The sequence below is a fragment of the Electrophorus electricus genome, chromosome 9, assembly GCF_041902795.1.
Source record: "Electrophorus electricus isolate QZ-2024a chromosome 9, ASM4190279v1, whole genome shotgun sequence".
NCBI classification, from domain to species: domain Eukaryota; kingdom Metazoa; phylum Chordata; class Actinopteri; order Gymnotiformes; family Gymnotidae; genus Electrophorus; species Electrophorus electricus.
Window position 1 is genome coordinate 22,454,210 of NC_137505.1, and position 19,793 is coordinate 22,474,002.

Genomic DNA, 19,793 nt, shown 5'->3' on the forward strand with positions numbered 1-19,793 from the left:
GCACAACTCTGTCTGGTCTGGTCAGTTTTTAGATGTCCTGATGGAAATATTGATGATCCAATGGGATTATTGATATGTTCCCATGCGGATGTTGAAAACCTAAGATGGTGTCAACTGGCTAGTTCTAGCATGGCTATTTCAGGGTTTCTGGATGTGAGTGAATGTCTTTGGCTGGGTTCAGTGGTGTGCAGGCAGCATTGATGGGTTTCTTTCAAACCTAAAGTGTCTTTGTCATCCTCTGCTCCTACACACATACATATGACCCTGCCTGCATCTCTGGAAGGTTCCACTAAGAACAACCTCTAGGTCCCCTGTACACTCTCTCAGAGACGCATCTCTTCAGGCCACTGTGCTGGCTAGCAACCTTCTGGCTCAGAAGAATGTTGGAAGGTATGTGTGTCTGCCAGTTTGTGTATGTGTGTGTGTGTGTGTGTGTGTGTGTGTGCGTATTCTTGTTCAACCACACACTGCTTGGGTTTCGGTATAAATGTTGAACAGTTGTACCTGTCTCCATAGTAATGCTGAGCCACGGTTGCTATGGGAACGCATAGAGAGAATGGGCCCCAGGCCCAGCAGTAGCAGCAGCTCATCAGGGTCTAGCTCCACCTCAAGCACCTCCCACACAGGATCAGGAGAGAGACACAGACCACGCAGTGAGTACACACAGGTTTAGGGGAGAGAGACACACGCACACGCAAACACACACACACACACACACACACACGGGATCAAGGGAGAGAAACAAAGCCACACACATGGCTACACAAACAGACACACACAGTGAATTTTTCAAGTAAGGGGTGTCTGTGATATTACGTCATCTCTTACTGACCATCTGAGATCAGGTTTCAGTGACCTTCCAAAGGATTAGGAGAGATAAATACTCTACTGTATACAAACTAGACATCCTCTTTAAACAGAATAGAATTATTTAAACAGGTAGAATAATTGTTCATTCTGTTGAAGACAAAATTATACTTTGAGCAGCTTTTCAATGTTAAAAATGATTTTTTGAGAAGGTTTTAGAGATGCACATAAATCATAAGCATAGTTTAATGACCAGTCAAAATAAGCAGAGGTTTATGTTCTGACATATTTCTACTCCCCCCAAAGAAATGTGCAGACTGTGCTTATCCACATGTTTTAGCTAAATTTAGCGATTTTACTGCCCAATATTTCAAAAGCCTGCAAAGTTGAGCGTGATAACTTGTGGAGCTGCTAACCCTCAGAAGCACAATAGCAGTAATCTCTTAACAGCAAGTTATTTAAGTATCAGAATAAGCCCTCATAATTTTTTTTTAGTTTGATTAAAGTTTATTAAAGTTTAAATGCTTCCAATCATTAAAATGCAGAGTGGAGCCTTTGTATATCTTTAAAAAGACAATAAAGGGTCCCTGCATAACTCAAAAAACTTTTATACGTTGAACCTGAGGCTCTGCAGCGTTGTGTGTGCAGTTATGATGCTTCTGTCTCTCTCTGCAGCCTCTTCTAAGTCTGAAGGTTCCCAGCAGTGGGTGGAGCATGCGTCGAAAAAACCAGAGGAGAAGAAGGATTTAGTTCGGCCAGGGCGTCTGGTGGTGAGAGAACCCTGAGCCGTAGCAGAGCAGTGTGTGTGTGTGTGTGTGTGTGTGTGTGTGTGTGTGTGTGTGTTTAAAGAATTTCCTAAAACATGCCTTTGGAAATATGCTGGAGTCTGGTTTCTGATCTGACTTCTCTTTTGGTACATGCAGTGCTTTGTTGTATATTTGTTCCTGTGTTTGTTCATGATCCACCACTATGGATTGCTGTTGCGTGATCTTCTGGTGTGGTTCTTATAGGCTGATGTGGTAAGCATGAGAAGGTTGTTCTGAAGAACGGAGAACGCGTGTTGACTTAACTGAAGTACTAATGGCTTGTCTTGTACTAATGGCTTGTGTCCTCTCTTGGGCTTGGACTGTAACCTCGGTGTCACATAACTGCATTAACACTACCTGATAACTACTGCATCTCTCATCACAGCCGCTGGTGCTCGTTGGGCTCACTGGAAGGTTGTGCTGCTCTATATGGCACCTGTAGGAAATCTGCATTCGGTTCATTTTTTCATTTATTTTTCTTTCTTTCTTTGTTCTTTTGCTTAGCTTTTGTTCTTGTTGGCTTCCAATTGGTGTTCAAGCCTTTAAAATCAGCCTGTGATGGCCAACCAGCACAGAGCATTTCACCCACACGTCAACCCTGAATGGCAAAACTAAACAGCCTTTTCAAAATAAGAGTGCATCATCAAGCTGTGAATGTTAAAAAGCATGAGCATAAAGACAGCCTGAGAGAGAGAGAGCGAGAGAGAGAGAGAGAAAGAACAAAGAGTGGAATTATGCTTTTAAATGTTACTACCGCATCTTCTTCTGTGACTACTAAACTTCTCAGAGGGAGAGGGAGAAATCTGAGTGAAAAGAGAGAGCACTCAAACAGTCAGTGGGAGAATATTCACCTTTAACCTGTGACCCCTGAACTACAGGATTTGACCGCGCTGGCTAAAGAGCTTCGAGCTGTGGAGGACGTTCGGCCGCCTCACAAGGCAACCGACTATTCCTCCTCCAGCGAGGACTCTGGAACCACTGATGATGAGGATGACGAAGAGGTGGACCAGGAGGGCGGAGAGGAGTCCACCTCTGGCCCAGAGGACTCCCGGGGAGGGTAGGCAGATCCTGCAGACCCCGTACAAATCCTTAGCGGGAATAATACAGGCCCCAAAAACTGGTGCTAAGAGTCATTGCCAGTCGTCTTTGTGTAATGTTAAATGGAGCTTCGTTTGTTATTTGAAAAGTTAGCCTTATAGTCTATATGTCTTTATTGTTATTATCTAATTTTTTATTATTATGGCTTAAATCTTTATTATTATGGTTTGTCTCTAAGCATTATGGTCTAATTCTGTATTATGGTTTGACAATTTAAGCATTATGATCTAACCCTATGACTGTCAAACAGCAGTCAGTGACTAAGTAAATGTAATCTTAAGATCAGTGTGTAGGGGATGAGTCACATACGTGGGAGATGAGAGCCTTTTTGTTTGATTGACAGCTCATCCAGATTGAGCAATGGTGAGACAGAGTCAGTGAAGACAATGGTTGTCCATGACGATGGTGACGAGGCTGCCTCTGTTCCATGCAAGGACAGCACACTGGTTGTGCGACAGGTACCAAACACACAGTGCACCGGGTCTAAACCACGTGTAGTGCCACATTATTAAACCATCAGGTCTATACAAGAGGGAGAAAATGTACAATGTGTAAAAGACTTGGGTTCAATTTCAGCATGCCTCTGATTGTACATGCTGCAAATATATATATATATATATATATAGGGAGTTGAATCAACCTAAGATAGCATTCACACAGCTTACCCAGCACATACGCTGTAACCATAACAACAGCGCAATGACTTGCCTGTGTCTGGTGTCATACCAGTTAGCTACATTACTGTAAGTAGCATTTTGTTCCCCTAATATTTACCTGTGTTGAGGAGGCTGGACGACATAATATTTGTGATTTGACCTGTCATATTAAAGCACAGAAGCATTATGGGTAACTGCCACCCCTCTGAACAGCTCTTTTTTTATTTATCATGACTGGTGAGATGATTAAAAAGCAGTCGAATGTGTATCAAATCTGCAAGCTCTTGATTCTGCCAGAAAAATGTGTGGGTGGCAAGACTCTCTGGCTGCAGTCAGAACTCTCTGAAATTAGGCTGTCTTGTTATCACAGCTCTTTGTAACATGTTTATTGTGGGGATTCATTTTGTGGTGAAAACACATTACATTGTATAGCCATGTACATTATATATACACACTACATAAAACAGTATAGTGCAGTCTGAGTTCCTGCACAGCCCTTTTCAGATAATTTATTTCTCATTAATCAGCTTAAACCATTTACCGCTGTTGTTGACACCTTGTGACCTCATTATGCATTCCATACATATATATATATATACACACACTTTTATTTTTTATTGTTTTGCTTATTTATGTTCCTATTAAGGTTTTTTTCCCATTGAAGACCAGAGTTCAATAGGAATTAAGCCTTGGATCTCCAGATCATTCACTCCTACTACTCCTTCATCCTTTAGTTGCTTTGCCTGAGAAAAAAGATGTCAAATTACTGAACTAAACATGCTTCAAGTTGCCTTGAAAATGCCATTCTTCTGGAAAGCTACGTTTTGGTTTAAAAAGTTTGAGTAAGGAGCTAAATTAGGCAGTATGAGTAGGCAATATGAGACTGAGGCGCCATAACTAGCACAGGAAGAATGGCGAAGGGATGAAGACATTGGGGTAGCAGAGACCCATTAAAGCTGACAGTGTACTGTTGAGTGTGTACGACATTACATCAAGCAGCTGCAGTAGTCAGAATATTCAGTCTTTGCACATTTTACCTTGTATTTCTATGAGGGACAAAGTTTAAAGTTTTAAGTTTTTTCAGAACTCTAAGAGACAGCACAAAAATCACAAGCAAGCAAACGCTGCTAGTTAGAAGATGTTTGTAGAGTTAGGTGACTGTAACCAAGAGGCTGTAGGTGGACATGGATTGAGAAAAAATGTAAATCATAAGAAGAAATAAGAACTGTAGGAAATAATAAGACAAACAGGAAGTGGTAATAAATAATGCAGTAAGTTGCCTTTTTCAGTACAAGTTAATTACCTTTATTATTTAATCTCGCAGTAACTGTTCAGTAGCAACAGCTCTGTAAAATGTGTTTCTTCTCTAGAGGCAGTGTCTAATTTACTTGGCTAAATTTAGAGTTGCTTTGTGACAAAAATATTTCCGCTAAATAATAATCAGCTAGATGTTACTTCCAGAGCACAGCAGACATTCTACTTCTTCTTAATTCCAGAGCTCAGGGGATATAAAAAAGCGGCCTGTGCCGATGCCAGGGGCGGGCTTTAGCCCTGCCGCTGGGGTGGATCTGCAGGGGATCCAGGACCGGAATGGTTTTTCAGGCCGAGTTCACCTCCTGCCTGACCTGCTCCAGCAGAGTCGGCCTTCACCCCCTTCCTCTTGCCCCTCCACCCCCTCCTCATCCTCATGCCACAGCAGTCCCGCCCTGTCCCCACTCACGCCCCCGGACAGACTGCTCAGCCTCCTGGAGGTACGTCCTGCTGCAGTCCATAGCGCCCTGCTCTGGACTGGCTGAGTAGCAACTTAGAAGCCTTCCCCTGAAGACGCCCTCAGACTAACCATGACAGGATTAAGGCAAACCTGCAGCAGCTTTCTCTTTATCCTCTTCTAATTCTTTTTTTCTGTTTGCCCTTTCACCTCTGCTCTGCTGTATTTCTCCACCTGGTGCACTGTATTGGAAGTAAGGGCAGTGTTGGTTATGAGAAAGGGCAGTGTTGGGTATCGGAAAGGATAGTGTTGAGTATGGCAAACAGTAGTGTTGACTTAGGACACATGGCGGCTAAACACCTTCTGGTATCATTTTTACTGCTCAGTGCATAATGTCTGTTGCTTACTTTTAACACTTCTTTACTTTCTTTAATCCAGGACATTATGTAACAGATTTTCTCTAAAAACTGGGAGATTAATAATCCAAATTTTATTTCCATTTTCTGTTCTCTTTTCCTTTCTGTCTTGCCTTTGCAAACATCATTGCCCCCTTATCTTATTGCACGCACGTTAAGTTTTATCCGTTAGCCATCAAACCACTGAGTTTTACATTTGTGTGTGTCTATATTTTCTGGTATTCTGCCTGCTTTACACTATGTTCCCATTATAATGTTACTAGAACTGCAGTGTTACTGTTAAGGCAGAATTAAAGTTTAATCACTTTTAGATGGCCAACACTAAAGCATAACAAAACAGTTGGTAGTAGCTGATAATACCTTATGAGCACTCAGTTAAAATAGTTTCATGCATTTATTATGCAAAAAGATGGGGGGAAGCTTTTACAGAAGTTACTGATTTGTTTTTCTTGATGCATAGAATGTATCTGTCAATACAAGTTAGTTCCTGATTATAATATAAGTTCTGAGAAAAACAGTAACTCTTTGATTTGTTGGCCCTTTTAATTTAGAATTTTTTTTGCCTATTTTCAACAGTTAATACATAGCTCAATTATGTGAAAATGTGTAGACATTGTGGCATTGTGTCTATAGGCATTCAGAATTTGACCTACAAAGTCATTTACAAATGTCATTGTTCTTAGACACTGACAATAATGCTAGTGCATTATGTTGTATGCTTTAGTAGGGAACGTCATATAGGTGTTTCATATAGGTGTAAACGTTGTGGAGTTGATGGAGCTGATTTGCGGAGTTTACCAATAATTTTTTGCTTGCATTTAAGATTATGCCAGATTAAGCAGTTTTACTGTACAGTGTTTGATTCTTTACAAACTTCCCATGTACAGTCCCAGTCCAGCACTGCACAGAAGCACAAGTCCTCCTCTTCCTTCACTCCGTTCATTGACCCACGGCTCCTCCAGATCTCTCCATCCACTGGTAGTGCCCTCAACAACGCGGGTGAGTAACTTAGGGGATAAGTAAATAGAGGGTGAGTCACAGTCTATAACCATCTATCTAATATTGTTGAGTCCCTCAACAATGTGGATGAATAACTCAGGGGTGAGTAATTGAGGGAGTGATTAATAACTCAGCCCAGACACCATCCCAAGGTCACTCCTACTTTTCCCACTGAAGAGCAGGACTTCCCTTCTGGCATCCTCACTGTCCTGTAGAGCTGTAGGGTTTTACCCTGTCGCACTGTAGTTATAGCCTGGAAGGTACAGTTTTACCTTGTAGAGCTGTATGCTTCAGCCTATAGGGCTGTAGGTTTGGGAGTTGGCACTTTGTTGCCTTGTTCTGCTGTCTAATGAAATATAGAACTTATTAAATATAGAAAAATTGTGAACAAAAAACAATTGATTGCAGGTTTTGAAGGCAGCTATCTTATCTCAAAAAGCTGAGAAAAGGTTAAGAACGTCATCTTAAATACAGTTGTTGATAATAGGAAATTACTACTGACAAATCCTACTAATAAAACGTTTGTCACCTAAGTCCAAACATTGTAATGTTTATATTTAGGAGTATTTAATAAGGTTTATTTTTTGCCAAATTCGGGCAAGTGGTCTTTGTGGATGGAGTTTCCCCAAAGTTTCACAAAGACCTAATGAAAGTAACCAGTTTACACAAATGTTTACATAAATGTTTCATTAATCTTTGCACTTTGACTTGAAAATAATTTGAAGAAAATAATGCAAAAATGATTCAAACTTGAAACTTGATTCAAAGTGAATGGTATGACAGCATCTGACCTCAAAATATCAAAATAAAGGAAATATTCTGTCAGAAGGAATTTTTTTGCAAAAGATAGATAAATATTGTTTCCATCATAAGACAAGTACAAAGAGCTAAAGTCCTGTTGTCTTTACCTCCACTGGTCTCCTCAGGTTACAGTAATGATGCAAGACTGCAGGAGGCCCTAAGGCAGGATGCGTCCCGCAAGGGCTCAGTGGTCAATGTCAACCCCGTTAACACCAGGCCTCAGAGTGACACTCCGGAGATCCGAAAGTACAAGAAGAGGTTTAATTCTGAGATCCTCTGTGCTGCTCTCTGGGGTGAATATTGCATTCTCTCTCTCTCTCTCTCTCTCTCCCCTTCACCTCCTCACCAACTCACACACACACAGCTTTGCATGTTCCCACTGTCTGGAAATACACCTATGAGCCATAACATCAAAACCACCTGCCTAATACTGTGTAGGTCCCCCTTATGCCATCAAAACACATTTGATCTGTTGAGGTATGGACTCTACCAGACCTCTGAAGGTGTCCTGTGGTATCTGACTCCCAGTATTTAGTAGCAGAGCCTTTAAATCATTTAAGTTACCAGGTGGGGCCTCCTTGGATCAGACTAGTTTTTCCAGACCATTCCAGAGATGCTTGATCAGACTGAGATTTGGGGAATTTGGAGCCCAACTCAACACCTTGAACTCTGTCATGTTCCTCTAACCATTCCTGATCAGTTTTTGCAGTGTGATAGGAAGCTGTCTAATGACAGAGGCCACTGCCATTAGGGAATTGTTTAGAAGAAGTGCACTTGGTCTGCAGCATTGTTTAGGTATGTAACATGTAACATCCATATGAATGTCAGGACCCAAGTTTCCCAGCAGAACACTGCCCAGTGCAACACATTGCCTCTGCCGGCATGCCTTCTTCCCATAGTCCATTACTGAGCCATCTTCTCCAGGTGGTGCAATTTGTGCTACAGTAGCTCTTCTATGGGATCTATGGGATCAGACCTCGCAGGCTAGACTTTGCACCCCATGAATATAAGCGAGTTTTTGGCCACCATGACCCTGTCACCAATTAACCAGTTGTCCTTCCTTGGGACACTGTTGGTAGGTACTAACCACTGCATTTTGGAAACAGCCTGCAAGACCTGCCATTTTGGAGATAGTCTGGACCAGTCATCTGGCTATCACAATTTGAGTCTTGATACTTGTGTTCCATGGAAGTTGAATGATTTGCTGTTCTTGAAGCTCAAGGAGCTCAAAGCTCAAAGGGCTTGAGGTAAGGCCTCAAGACAAGATCAGATTTTGACCACTGCCATAAAGTAGAAGGAAGCAGGTCCATTTGTGACCTTGTATGTAAGAGATGTGGATCCCCTCCATGTTGCCTGATAAGAGTGTCCTTCCAGGTAGGACTTGAACCATTTCCATGCTGGGCTGGTGATTTCTAAGTCAAAGAGTACTGACAGAAGGCTCTTGTGGTTCACATTGTCGTTCATCTGCTGATGGCACAGAGACATTTTCTAGCATCAAAGTTAGATGCTTTACCACCAATGAGCAGGTCTACTCCAGTGTTGGCATCATCTCTGCACTAACATTCAAATAAAAGAGAAAGATGTAGTTAGGAGGATCACAGGGTGACCACAGTCCTGAAGACTCAGAAATACAGTATTGAACATGGTCATCACAAATCCCAGTGAATGTGTGAAGTAGCTGGATGGCAGCATCAACATCTCAGATTACCAGAAAACTATAACTGTGGGCCCCAGGCTCTGTACCTTTATGTACAGGAAAACTAACCAAAAGCTTAAAAATGTAAGTCTTTAACCGAGATTTAAAAATTGGGTGTGTGTGAGTTCCTAAGCTCTAAGGCCCCTAAACGAGGGGGTTTAGAGGGGAAGGTTCTTCTCCTAGCTGTAGTCCTACATGGAAGGTTATTGTATTGATGTCTGTGATAGTGACATCTGAGCATTTATGTCTCTGTATGATATTGATGTCTGACCTTATGCATGTGAAATATGTATGATTGTAACTTTTTGTTAATGTACCTTTCCCGTGGATTGTTTTTTTTACTGGTGTGTAATCACAGAGGAAAACCAGTATACATTTATGTAAAGTGATTTATTAATAAATATGTTGGATTGATTTGATTTTAATAGGAGATCTTTGGTCTCTTTCTCTCCCTTTCACTCCCAGGTGTGAATCTTTTAGTTGGGACGGAGAGTGGCCTGATGTTGCTTGACCGTAGTGGTCAAGGAAAGGTCTACCCCCTCATCAACCGCAGACGCTTTCAGCAAATGGATGTCCTGGAAGGTTTAAATGTGCTGGTAACTATATCAGGTAGGTTACCTACACAAGTTTCCTTCCTCTAGCTATTGATTTACAGACCTAAAAGTGAAGGGCCTGTGCAAAGTATATTCAGAGTTAGGGTTAGATTTTTCAGGTCTTATGCATCATTAAAATACACTAGGCTTTATCTTTTATTGTATTTTTCTTGCTTGTTTTTTTCTCATTGCTGTCATACCTGCAGCATCTGCTAGCAACAGCCAATATTACTTTTCTTGTCTGATGTTTTGATAATTAAATCTGGAATAATGTCTCAAGGCCTGGTTGGATTTTGCATTCTGGAGTGTGGAGTGCGACATACAGTTACAGGTTTTCATTTATAAACGTATTCCACTAGACTCTTCATGGCAAAAGGTCTGAAATTCAATTCACATCAAAATTGTATAAAACGCACTTTTCTGTTCTTGTTTTTGTATTGTGTACTATTAAATGGTGGCTGTGCTCATTACCTATTATGGACATCACTCACTCTCTCCTACACAGTTTCTTGCAGAGAACAGAACTAGTAACTCGTTTTTTTTCTCTTTCTTCTCGTGTAGTGCTCAACTTTCTCTCTATATTATCTTTAGTGCAATGAGGAAGCGTTGCTAAGGCTATCGTAATAGGTTTCCACCAGCAAAGGAAATTGAGCAAGTCATCTGTTCAGAGTGGGTCTAAATTTAACCCAAAAATTATTCCATTACATAATAATGGAGTACGAAAGTAAAGGCATTGCTTCAACAGACTGACAGGGTAAGGTAAATGTGGTAAATATGCCTTGTTGTTTCTGATTTTTAAAAGGCTTCTGTTTTGTTTTCAAAGGGTTAGAAACATTAGAATAAAAATGCAGGCATTGTGGGGTTTATTTATTTTGGGTGTGGAAGGAGAAACAGCAGGCATGCATGTATTAAATCATACAGAATACTGAAAAGGACATAACAGATAAAACAGTGTTTTATCATATCATAACTGTCTTATCAATAGCTTTATACACACTATAATAGCTGCTTTGGACTCTTTCATGAGGAGTAGTGGAATTTCCATCAGTCTGATGTGCTGTCGAGAACCAGCCCCTCATCTTTGCAGCAGTTTAATGGCGTGACATAAGCATTGTCAGAGCTTAAACTTATATTTGAGTGCAGGTTAGCACAGTCAGAGTCGAGCATATCCAATGCCTGTCTCACAAAGAGAGCTGTCCATGTTCAGAGTGAAGGGCAAGAAGAAATGCAAAGAGAGACCTGTGGTTGTGTTTTGTTGTTTTCTAATATCCGCATCCTTACAGCGATGCGAGTGTCCAGCCGCACACTACCCCAGTGTGCTCCTGTGCTTTCCTTGGCATTACCCCATGGAGAAGGAGCTCAATGCTGTAGGAGTCATTAGTCACTGCTCTAGGTCCTGTAGTGCTGCCATCTGTGATGTTCATGTTAGCTGATGAACCTGCATCTTCGGTTTCTGGAAATGATGACAATGTTTCTCTGTAATTGTTTTACTGTCATCCAGTTTTACTGTCATCTGTGGGGTTTTTTTTTGTTTTGCTGTTTTATGTCCATTCAGGGGGGGTTTTCTTTCATTTTTTTGTGCTTTACCATCATATGTCATATGATCCACCATAAATATAGCTACCCAGCAATAAATGCACACCCACACCTGCCCCTGCTGTAAATGTAACAGTCATGTAACTAAACAAATCAAGGGATTTTTAGGGGGGTGGGGGGATGCTAGTCTTTTAAATTTGAACCTTGGATAGTCTAGTAAATGTTTTCTTTTTTTTTTTTGCTTGTTTCTTTTCAGGATGTTGGTTTTGCACTAAATATATTTATTCATGCATTCGATTCATGTTAGGTTTCCATTTAGGACCCTAGTGGACCTGCAGGTTTCGCTGATCTATAAAAATCCTTTCAGAATCTACATGTTTTTGAGTGGCACAGAAACAAAGAGTGGGCACTCAGACTCTGTAGATGGCAGGCAGTTTTTTAATGAGATCTACTGTGAATCACAACAACCCATCTGGCTAATCAGTGTCTAGTTTTTCTTTCTTCATTTGTCCTATTCTCCTGAGTTAAACTGAATTAACAGGCTGAATTTCCAACTCCTACAGCAGAATTTTGACATATGAATGGTGAAAGCATACCATACACCCATTTCTCTGCCTCATTCTCTGTCTTTCTCCTAATTTCTTTGATGCAGGGAAAAAGAATAAGTTGCGTGTGTACTATCTTTCCTGGCTGAGAAACAAGATTCTTCACAATGACCCAGAGGTAGAGAAAAAACAGGGTTGGACCACTGTAGGGGACCTGGAGGGGTGCGTCCACTACAAAGTTGGTATGTGTCCTGTTTCTCCTCAGATAAACTTATAATAGTGTTATTTATCTGTATAATAGTGTTATTTAGTCTTATAATAGCATGACTATAATAGCATGAATTTTCAATAGCAATTAAACATTGTTTTGTGCATAATATTGGGAATTTATTACTACAGTAATTATTTGATTTGCTTCTTTTTGGTCCTGTTTTTAAAACTGTGAGCCAGGCATAGAGTGTCAGTCTTAGCCTGATGCTGTTTTCATGTGTTGCACTGAAACTCCCTCTTCTTGTTTGGATTTGTTCCAGTGAAGTATGAGAGAATCAAATTCTTGGTCCTTGCACTGAAGAACTCCGTGGAGGTGTATGCATGGGCACCAAAACCCTACCATAAGTTCATGGCTTTCAAGGTCAGTCAGTTTCAAATGGTTGCATAGTCTTTTAATGACTGAAATGTGTGTGCTTCAGACAGATATGTGAACCTTTGCAAATACTGACGTCATGAGGTTGTTAAAGTCCAGTGTTATAGCAGTGGCAAAACTGAAAGGTTATAATTGGTTGTAATTTGTCTTGTGCCAAATTAATACTCTTATTATTTTAAATAAATTCTAAACTGAATTAACTAATTTAATTATCTTTTTTATCAGTCTTTTGGTGACCTAGTACACAAGCCACTCTTAGTTGATTTGACGGTGGAGGAAGGTCAGAGGTTAAAAGTCATCTATGGCTCCTGCTCAGGATTTCATGCAGTGGATGTAGATTCAGGAGCGGTGTATGACATCTATCTGCCCACTCACGTATGTCACATAGTGAACACACTCACATACACACACACACTATTTAGGAGCGGTGTATGACATCTATCTGCCCACTCACGTATGTCACACGGTGAACACACTCACATGCACACTATTCAGGAGCGGTGTATGACATCTATCTACCCACTCATGTATGTAACACAGTGAACACACTCACATACACACACACACACACACACACACACACACACACACACTATTCAGGAGCGGTGTATGACCTCTATCACGTATGTAACACAGTGAACACACTCACATACACACACACACACACACACACACACAACTATATACTAACAAACATATACACACACACACACACACACACACTTTTCAGGAGCGGTGTATGACATCTATCTGCCCACTCCTGTATGTAACACAGTGAACACACGTACGTAAGTCCGCACTCACATACACACACACCCACCTATATACTAACAAACACACACACACCTATACATTTCCAAACACATGCTCATGCTCGCTCGCTCATTCTCTCACACACATACACACACACACACAAACACACACAACCTTATGCACTTACAAACACGTGCCCACCCACACATACAAACACCCCCCCACCTAAAAACTTACAAGTACTTACTCACAAACATAAACTTGTACACTAATAAACACAAACACATGCTCTCACACACATGCAAGCACACACAGGAAAATACTAACACAAGGTCCCCCTCCCAAATACTAACAATCTCATACTTCCATGCCTATACACTCAAACACATAGTCACATCCATACACTTACAAACAAGGTCTCACATACACACCCATACACTTACAAATATGAACTGACACATTCACATTTTGTATTGTGCGATGTACAGATCCAGACCAGTATTCAGTCCCATGCCATCATCATCCTGCCCAACACAGATGGGATTGAACTTCTAGTGTGTTATGAGGATGAGGGAGTGTATGTCAATACCTATGGCCGCATCACTAAAGATGTGGTGCTACAGTGGGGAGAGATGCCCACTTCTGTGGGTATGTAAAGAACACCCCCAAACATGCACATTTGTATGCCAGACATGCTGGAATTTCAAATTGCACTCACATAACACATGACCAGTAGAATACAGTTGTCCAAGGAGAATACATTTTAATTTAATTTAGTTTAATTTAAGTTTAATAAATTTAATTAAAAAACTATAGTCATTTAAATGATTGTTTAAATTAAACTTCAACCTTGATTCATATTATGATTTTTTTCCCCCCGTTTTTATTTACATGTGTATTTATTATGGCAGCATACATTCGGTCCAACCAGATTATGGGCTGGGGAGAGAAGGCCATTGAAATCCGCTCCGTAGAGACTGGTCACCTGGACGGAGTCTTCATGCACAAGAGAGCTCAGAGACTTAAATTCCTGTGTGAGCGAAATGACAAGGTGAGTGTATGCAAACAGTAGTAGACACGCAGTCGGTCCACTGGTGGACACAGTCAAAGGGTGCCACTTCAGGCTCTTCTATTGCCATTATGTTCCCAGCATTGTTTGTTGTTACAGGTGTGGTGATATTGGATCATTCAGGTTTCTATTCAGCTAGTGCTCCACTCTGCTTCTCTTACTAGTGTGAGAGTTGAATAGAATTGTGGGATATTGGAGGATTTACAGTCATCACTAACGTACTGTGCTGTGATCATTATATAGTAGTGATGCACTGAAATTTTGGACACCGAAAATTTGACTAAAATGTCCAACAAAGGTTCTTGACTTTTCCCATCAAAAGAAGAAAATGGCCTAACGTAAACAAATTAATAACTTAAAAAAAACCAAAAACAATTTGTTTAAGCCCCCAAAAAATGCTGTTTGTTCCCTTTGCTGTTCTGTTCTCATGAGCAGGAACAGTGAAAATGAAACATTTCATGGTCTCAGTGCATTTGACAAGCAAAGTGTAATCTCTGTTCATGCAAAGTTTCTGTCAGGCTCGGTAGGCAGATGAGGAGTCAATCTCAGGTAGAAATTAGTAGATTTAATAAAACCAAATTAGGACTGATGCAAAGGCATTGTCAAAACAGTCTTATCAAACAACCAGGCAGACTGAACAGGCTAGGGGTTGGCAAAAAAGGCTCATGAACCAGAGAGCAAGGTAAGTACAGTAAGGGCCGTCTTAAAATGAGAAGGCAAGGCAAGCCTTTGGAAGGCTTGATATCTTCCAGAATAGAAAGCTACAAACAGAGGCGTTTAAATACAGAGACAGAGTGGGGATAACTAGACACAGGTGAAATCAATAGACGGATTGGGAATGCACAGGAGGATTATGGGGAATGTAGTCTTCGGGAGTCAGGCTAGAGGCTGCAGATGTGACAGTTTGAAGAGGAGGTGCAACACCCAAGGATATCTCAACAACAGGTCTGATACACCATTTGAAAATGCGACATCCCTCTGAGTATGGAGGACACAGCAAAACTACAGAAGACAAAAAGAACGTCTCTGCTAGCATGCTGCCACCCTCTATAGCCACACTTTAAGAGAAGATGAAAAAATAGTGTTAGAGCACAAAGTATAACTAAAGTATAACTAAAAAAACTGGAACTCATTGCCTTGGATGACCAACTGTTCTTTCTTCGTTGTCAAGGGCATTGGATACATGTCTTCCTGTAAAATATAAAGGCAATTTGTTTTAAAAAAAAAAAAGGCGTTTTTGAGTTTCATTTTTTCGGCCCACTGTATCCTGAATTTCGGTTCTCGTTTCAGCCAAGGTTTTGAATTTCAGTGCTGCACTATTATGTAGCTTTTATATAGCATTATGTGGGACTTCTTAGACCTTTGATGACCTTGACCTTCATTGTACATACTAGTTTATAGTTCTGTGCATACATAGTAAGTTAATCACTATCTAGGTTTGAGTAGAAAAAATGGATTAAAAATGGCCAAGTATATTCAAGTATGTCTTGAATTTCGATTTTGGCTCCAGATTTTTATTTTGATACATCATTAGGAAGAATTATGTATTTGTAGTATAGATAAACAGTCATATCTTACATTGTAAACAGCACTGAAGATTAAACCGCACTTATGGGATCACAGCCCCAACCACACAGTTAATGCAGCCTACTCCCGATCTCGTTTCATTTGAAAATTGTAATTATTGCTGCTTTTGTTTCATTTTTGCTAACACTGAAACGTCATTTTGCTGGGAGAAGAATATTTGAACATGAAGTTAAAATCATGGTTCCATCTTTTCTTTTGGATGCTTGTCTTGAAAACCGTTCAGTTTTCATTCTACACTTCAATAAACAGATATTGCATTTCAAAGCTAAATTCATTTCGATGACACATGGCACTGCTGAAACTTGAACCCACACACCGGTTGGTCAGAGGACAATATATTGGCTTGCAATGCCAAGCAGTAAAGGGAGAACTGTAAAATGATTCTCTTGATTTTGTCTTGACTGAATAGTTTGTTCAGTGTATTTAATTTGTTGGTAATGATTTGTTCCCAGGTTTTTTTTGCATCGGTGCGTTCTGGTGGTTCTAGCCAGGTCTACTTCATGACTCTGGGCCGGACCTCGTTACTCAGCTGGTAAACCTCGGTCAACGGGTATGGTGAGCCCTTTCTACCTTGCTATGACGACGGCAAAAACTACAACAACCATGAATCTGAACTACCACCGAATTTCCTCTATGTGACTAGCAGAAGTCATGCTACATAAATGGCTCGTGACAGACTGAGAAGCTGTCCAGAAAATTCAATTTACATGACAAAAGAATTGAGTGTGTGTGATGAGACGGAAGCCCAGGCTCTTTGTGGAAATGTGTGAGCAGGAAGTGTTATTGTTGAGACTGGGGAGAGATGTGAACTTGTGCAGTGTTATTGCTGAGCTGGGGGAAAGGTGTAAGCAGGAACAGTATTATTCATGTGTAAATGGTGTTTTTTTTTCCCCCCACAGTATCCCTACTTGATCATCTGGTAGAGTGACTAGCTGGCTAGTGGCCATAACTAAATGAGTGAGTTTCATAATGTAAGGTAAAGATAGGCTTCAGGTTTTTGTTGCTGGTTTGTTTTATTTTCCCTGGGAAAGTGAAATGTGTTCACATTGTGAAAAGTTGGCGAATGGAGGGTCTTGGACATAGGTGGACCATGAATAATATTTTGAAGTTGTTATTATTATTATTATTATTATTATTCACTAAATGGATTAGCATATTCCTGTACCTGTTGTTATCCATGCTTGCACAGCTTGTGTCCTCAGTCATTTTTTATTTTATTTTACTTATTTAATGTTGTTGAAGTCCATGGTGCTGACCCTTATTGTTTTCAAAGGCAGAGAGGAACCACCATTGTCATTTCTTTGTTAGTGTCGCTCTGACCACTTCCCTGACAGGGAAACGTAGGGAGCAGGTGTACACGCCTGACTCTAGTCTCTTGTCTAGTTAGAATTTCATAGGCTGAAATAGGCTTTGGTTGAAGTTATGTACCTGCTGTGAATATATGATAAGAAATCGAAAGTGAGTGGAAACATGTGTCACCTCAGCGTGCGCATGCATGGTGATGGAGGAGGGTGTGTTTGTATGGATGGGTCGAGTGGTTCTGTGTATGGATGTAAATGTATGGTTGAGTTGTGTGTGTGTGTGGGGGGGGGGGGTTGTGTGGTTGCATTTGTGGATTTGAGAGAAATTATGTTTAATCTTAAATCATGTATTTTGACAGGTCATGTGTAATATACACAAACACAATAAGTTCTGCTGGTGAATTTATTGGAACTCTTTTTTTTGTTTTCCTCCACCATTTCTGTAAGATGTTCCTTCCCTCTATATGCGATGCACTAAGTTGGAGTGCAGTGTGAAAATATTGTCATGTGGCTGAAACTGAAGGGCATGAACCCATTTTTTTATTTTCAACAATACTTCAGTAACTGAGCCTGACTGTTTCTGTTGTACATAACACTGGGATTATTTGCTGTCGGTTGTTATGTCAAATTATGTTTAATTATGTCAGTCATCTCTTTTTGCTGAAGCCTATGAAACTTATTGCATTTAAAAAGAAAATGGACCAGAAGGGTTATATTTCACACTAACCTGTTACTTTTCTGACTGTAAAATATAGGATTCTTTCAGCATCAGTGTAATGTTCTCTGCCTGCCACTTGGAGTTCTGTTAGGTGATTTAACAGTTATTGAAATTGATATTGAAATTAACAGATAGTAAATCTCTAGTGTCTGACACCTACAGACAGCACTGAGACAGTGGTATATGTCTTTACCATCCTGCTTTTGAAGACCTGCAAACAACCCAGTTCTGCTGTTCTGGAGTCTGGATTTATTGCAGATGTTCTGTTTTGTTTTTTTTGCTAGTGAGAGAGAATGAGATAAATGGTTTATTGCAATACCAATTTCCATAGTACCATACACAGACATTTTATTTTTCTTGTGTTTTTCTATTTGTCTCTCCTTATCACCCTTATTTTTGGCATTGAAAGTTTGAGCATAATCAGGACTAGCATAGTTACTCTGGGGGAGAAAGAAATTCTCCTTGCAAACACCCTGCTGTTTCCTCTTTGTTGTAAAGGATTATAAAGTGTTAGTTATATGTTTAATGTTCATATGTTTAAAAGTACTTTTTTTGGACTCAAGTCAGACCATCTAATAGACTAAACAAATCTTTCAGTTGACTTGTTAGGAGATCATGTGTGAATTGTGTAAAAGAAAGTAAGAACTGGGTTTGAATAATACCCAAAGCTACAGTAACACAAATTATAACACGCCTCGGCTCTCTCTTATACACACATGTAGCCCTAAGCCTGTTTGGCTTTGCCCTCACACCCTTGTTTGCCCACTTTTGTGTCTCTCCTTTAGTTTTTCCCTAAACCACTGCAACACACACATGCACACAACCCCACCCTACATGTCCCTCACCACCCATGCTCCCTTTTATCATTAGGGGGTTTTTTTCTCCCCTATATAATTTCATTTAATTGTAATGAGTAAGAATTATTGCAAAAGCTGTTGAACTTTCAGTTTACTTTAACTTTAGCTGTAATATATCAGTTGTGCTAAAATGACAAAACTGAGATGTACCGATGTTTAGGAACCACTAAATGAAACTTAATTTTTGGATCTTTGTTTTAAGTGCTTTTGTTACTCTTCGGTTCTGACATAGTTAAGATGCCTAACTATCAACCTTTTTTTTTCCTGTCTTTACAACTGTATATCAATAATGGCCTAATATAGTGCACACTTAATATAATGCTCACCTGTTGAGAAAATGTTTACAGAAGCAGTTTTGTTAAACTAATGTGCATCATTGTATTTATGTTCTCTCTTAAACAATTCTTTGCTTTTTTTGGCAATATTTCTTTACTCTGTTGTTTACAGATAATCATTGGGGCAGTGTTTTCTTAGTGCAGTGCAAAAATGCTCCTGCCTGATTGGATGTCTGTTCCCACCTGGTTGGATGTCTGTTCCCACCTGGTTGGATGTCTGTTCCCACCTGGTTGGATGTCTGTGTTTCAGTGGCACTATATTGTTTGTCCTCTCTGTATGGCAGGATGTCCTGTATTTTCCTGATGGTCCTTTGTTTTTCTTTGAAAATAAACTCCTAAAGTAATTTAAGGTACCTTCATGGCATGTTTGTTTTTATTTTTGTTTCCTTGAAAACAAACAACAAAATAACTTGTACATACCATTTTACAATCTAATCACATAGGTAATCCAAGAGATTTGAACAGGTAAAACTAGCATGTATTTTAAACATTTTTAAAATGTTAGTATTTGTTATATGTATTCAGGGTATGTAATTATTTAGGTAGAAATGTATTATGTAAATTATCTGAATTATTAATTAATACATAATTAGTGAGCTCTGACATCCTCTTTCTGTTCAGATGTAACATGTAGGGATTTTCTCAATACCACCAATGTATCACAAGTTTGAGAGAATTTTCTACAGCTTCATATACCTTCATGACCCAAGCAAGTATTTTTCCATTTATCTCTAGTATGTTAAACCACATCTTTTTAAGGTGGCAAGTCTGTAATTCTGAAGCAGCTTGCAGTTCATACTCAACTTGGAGGCATAACATGATATTGATAGCAGGTGGGCAGCAGGTAGATGGCTCTATGAGTTAGCAGG

General features: G+C 40.0%; 1 protein-coding gene across 8 annotated transcripts in view; it reads left to right on the forward strand.

Annotated features, from left to right (window-relative positions):
* The window catches only part of map4k4 (mitogen-activated protein kinase kinase kinase kinase 4), a 54,933-nt gene extending 35,656 nt beyond the window's left edge, over window positions 1–19,277 (forward strand). For 4 of the 8 annotated variants that reach the window (XM_027006853.3, XM_081720390.1, XM_081720391.1 and 1 more), the window contains 15 exons: window positions 284–390; window positions 517–653; window positions 1,483–1,577; window positions 2,492–2,670; window positions 3,055–3,169; window positions 4,864–5,118; window positions 6,379–6,490; window positions 7,417–7,584; window positions 9,453–9,596; window positions 11,769–11,903; window positions 12,192–12,292; window positions 12,530–12,679; window positions 13,546–13,705; window positions 13,969–14,108; window positions 16,166–19,277. In XM_027006853.3, coding sequence (XP_026862654.2) covers window positions 284–390; window positions 517–653; window positions 1,483–1,577; window positions 2,492–2,670; window positions 3,055–3,169; window positions 4,864–5,118; window positions 6,379–6,490; window positions 7,417–7,584; window positions 9,453–9,596; window positions 11,769–11,903; window positions 12,192–12,292; window positions 12,530–12,679; window positions 13,546–13,705; window positions 13,969–14,108; window positions 16,166–16,249 — 2,082 coding nt within the window. In that variant the 3' untranslated portion in view covers window positions 16,250–19,277. The remainder of the gene's footprint in view (window positions 1–283; window positions 391–516; window positions 654–1,482; window positions 1,578–2,491; window positions 2,671–3,054; window positions 3,170–4,863; window positions 5,119–6,378; window positions 6,491–7,416; window positions 7,585–9,452; window positions 9,597–11,768; window positions 11,904–12,191; window positions 12,293–12,529; window positions 12,680–13,545; window positions 13,706–13,968; window positions 14,109–16,165) is intronic. The other 4 variants (XM_027006856.3, XM_027006860.3, XM_027006857.3 and 1 more) reach the window with 2 other exon arrangements.
* Window positions 19,278–19,793: the final 516 nt, after the last annotated feature.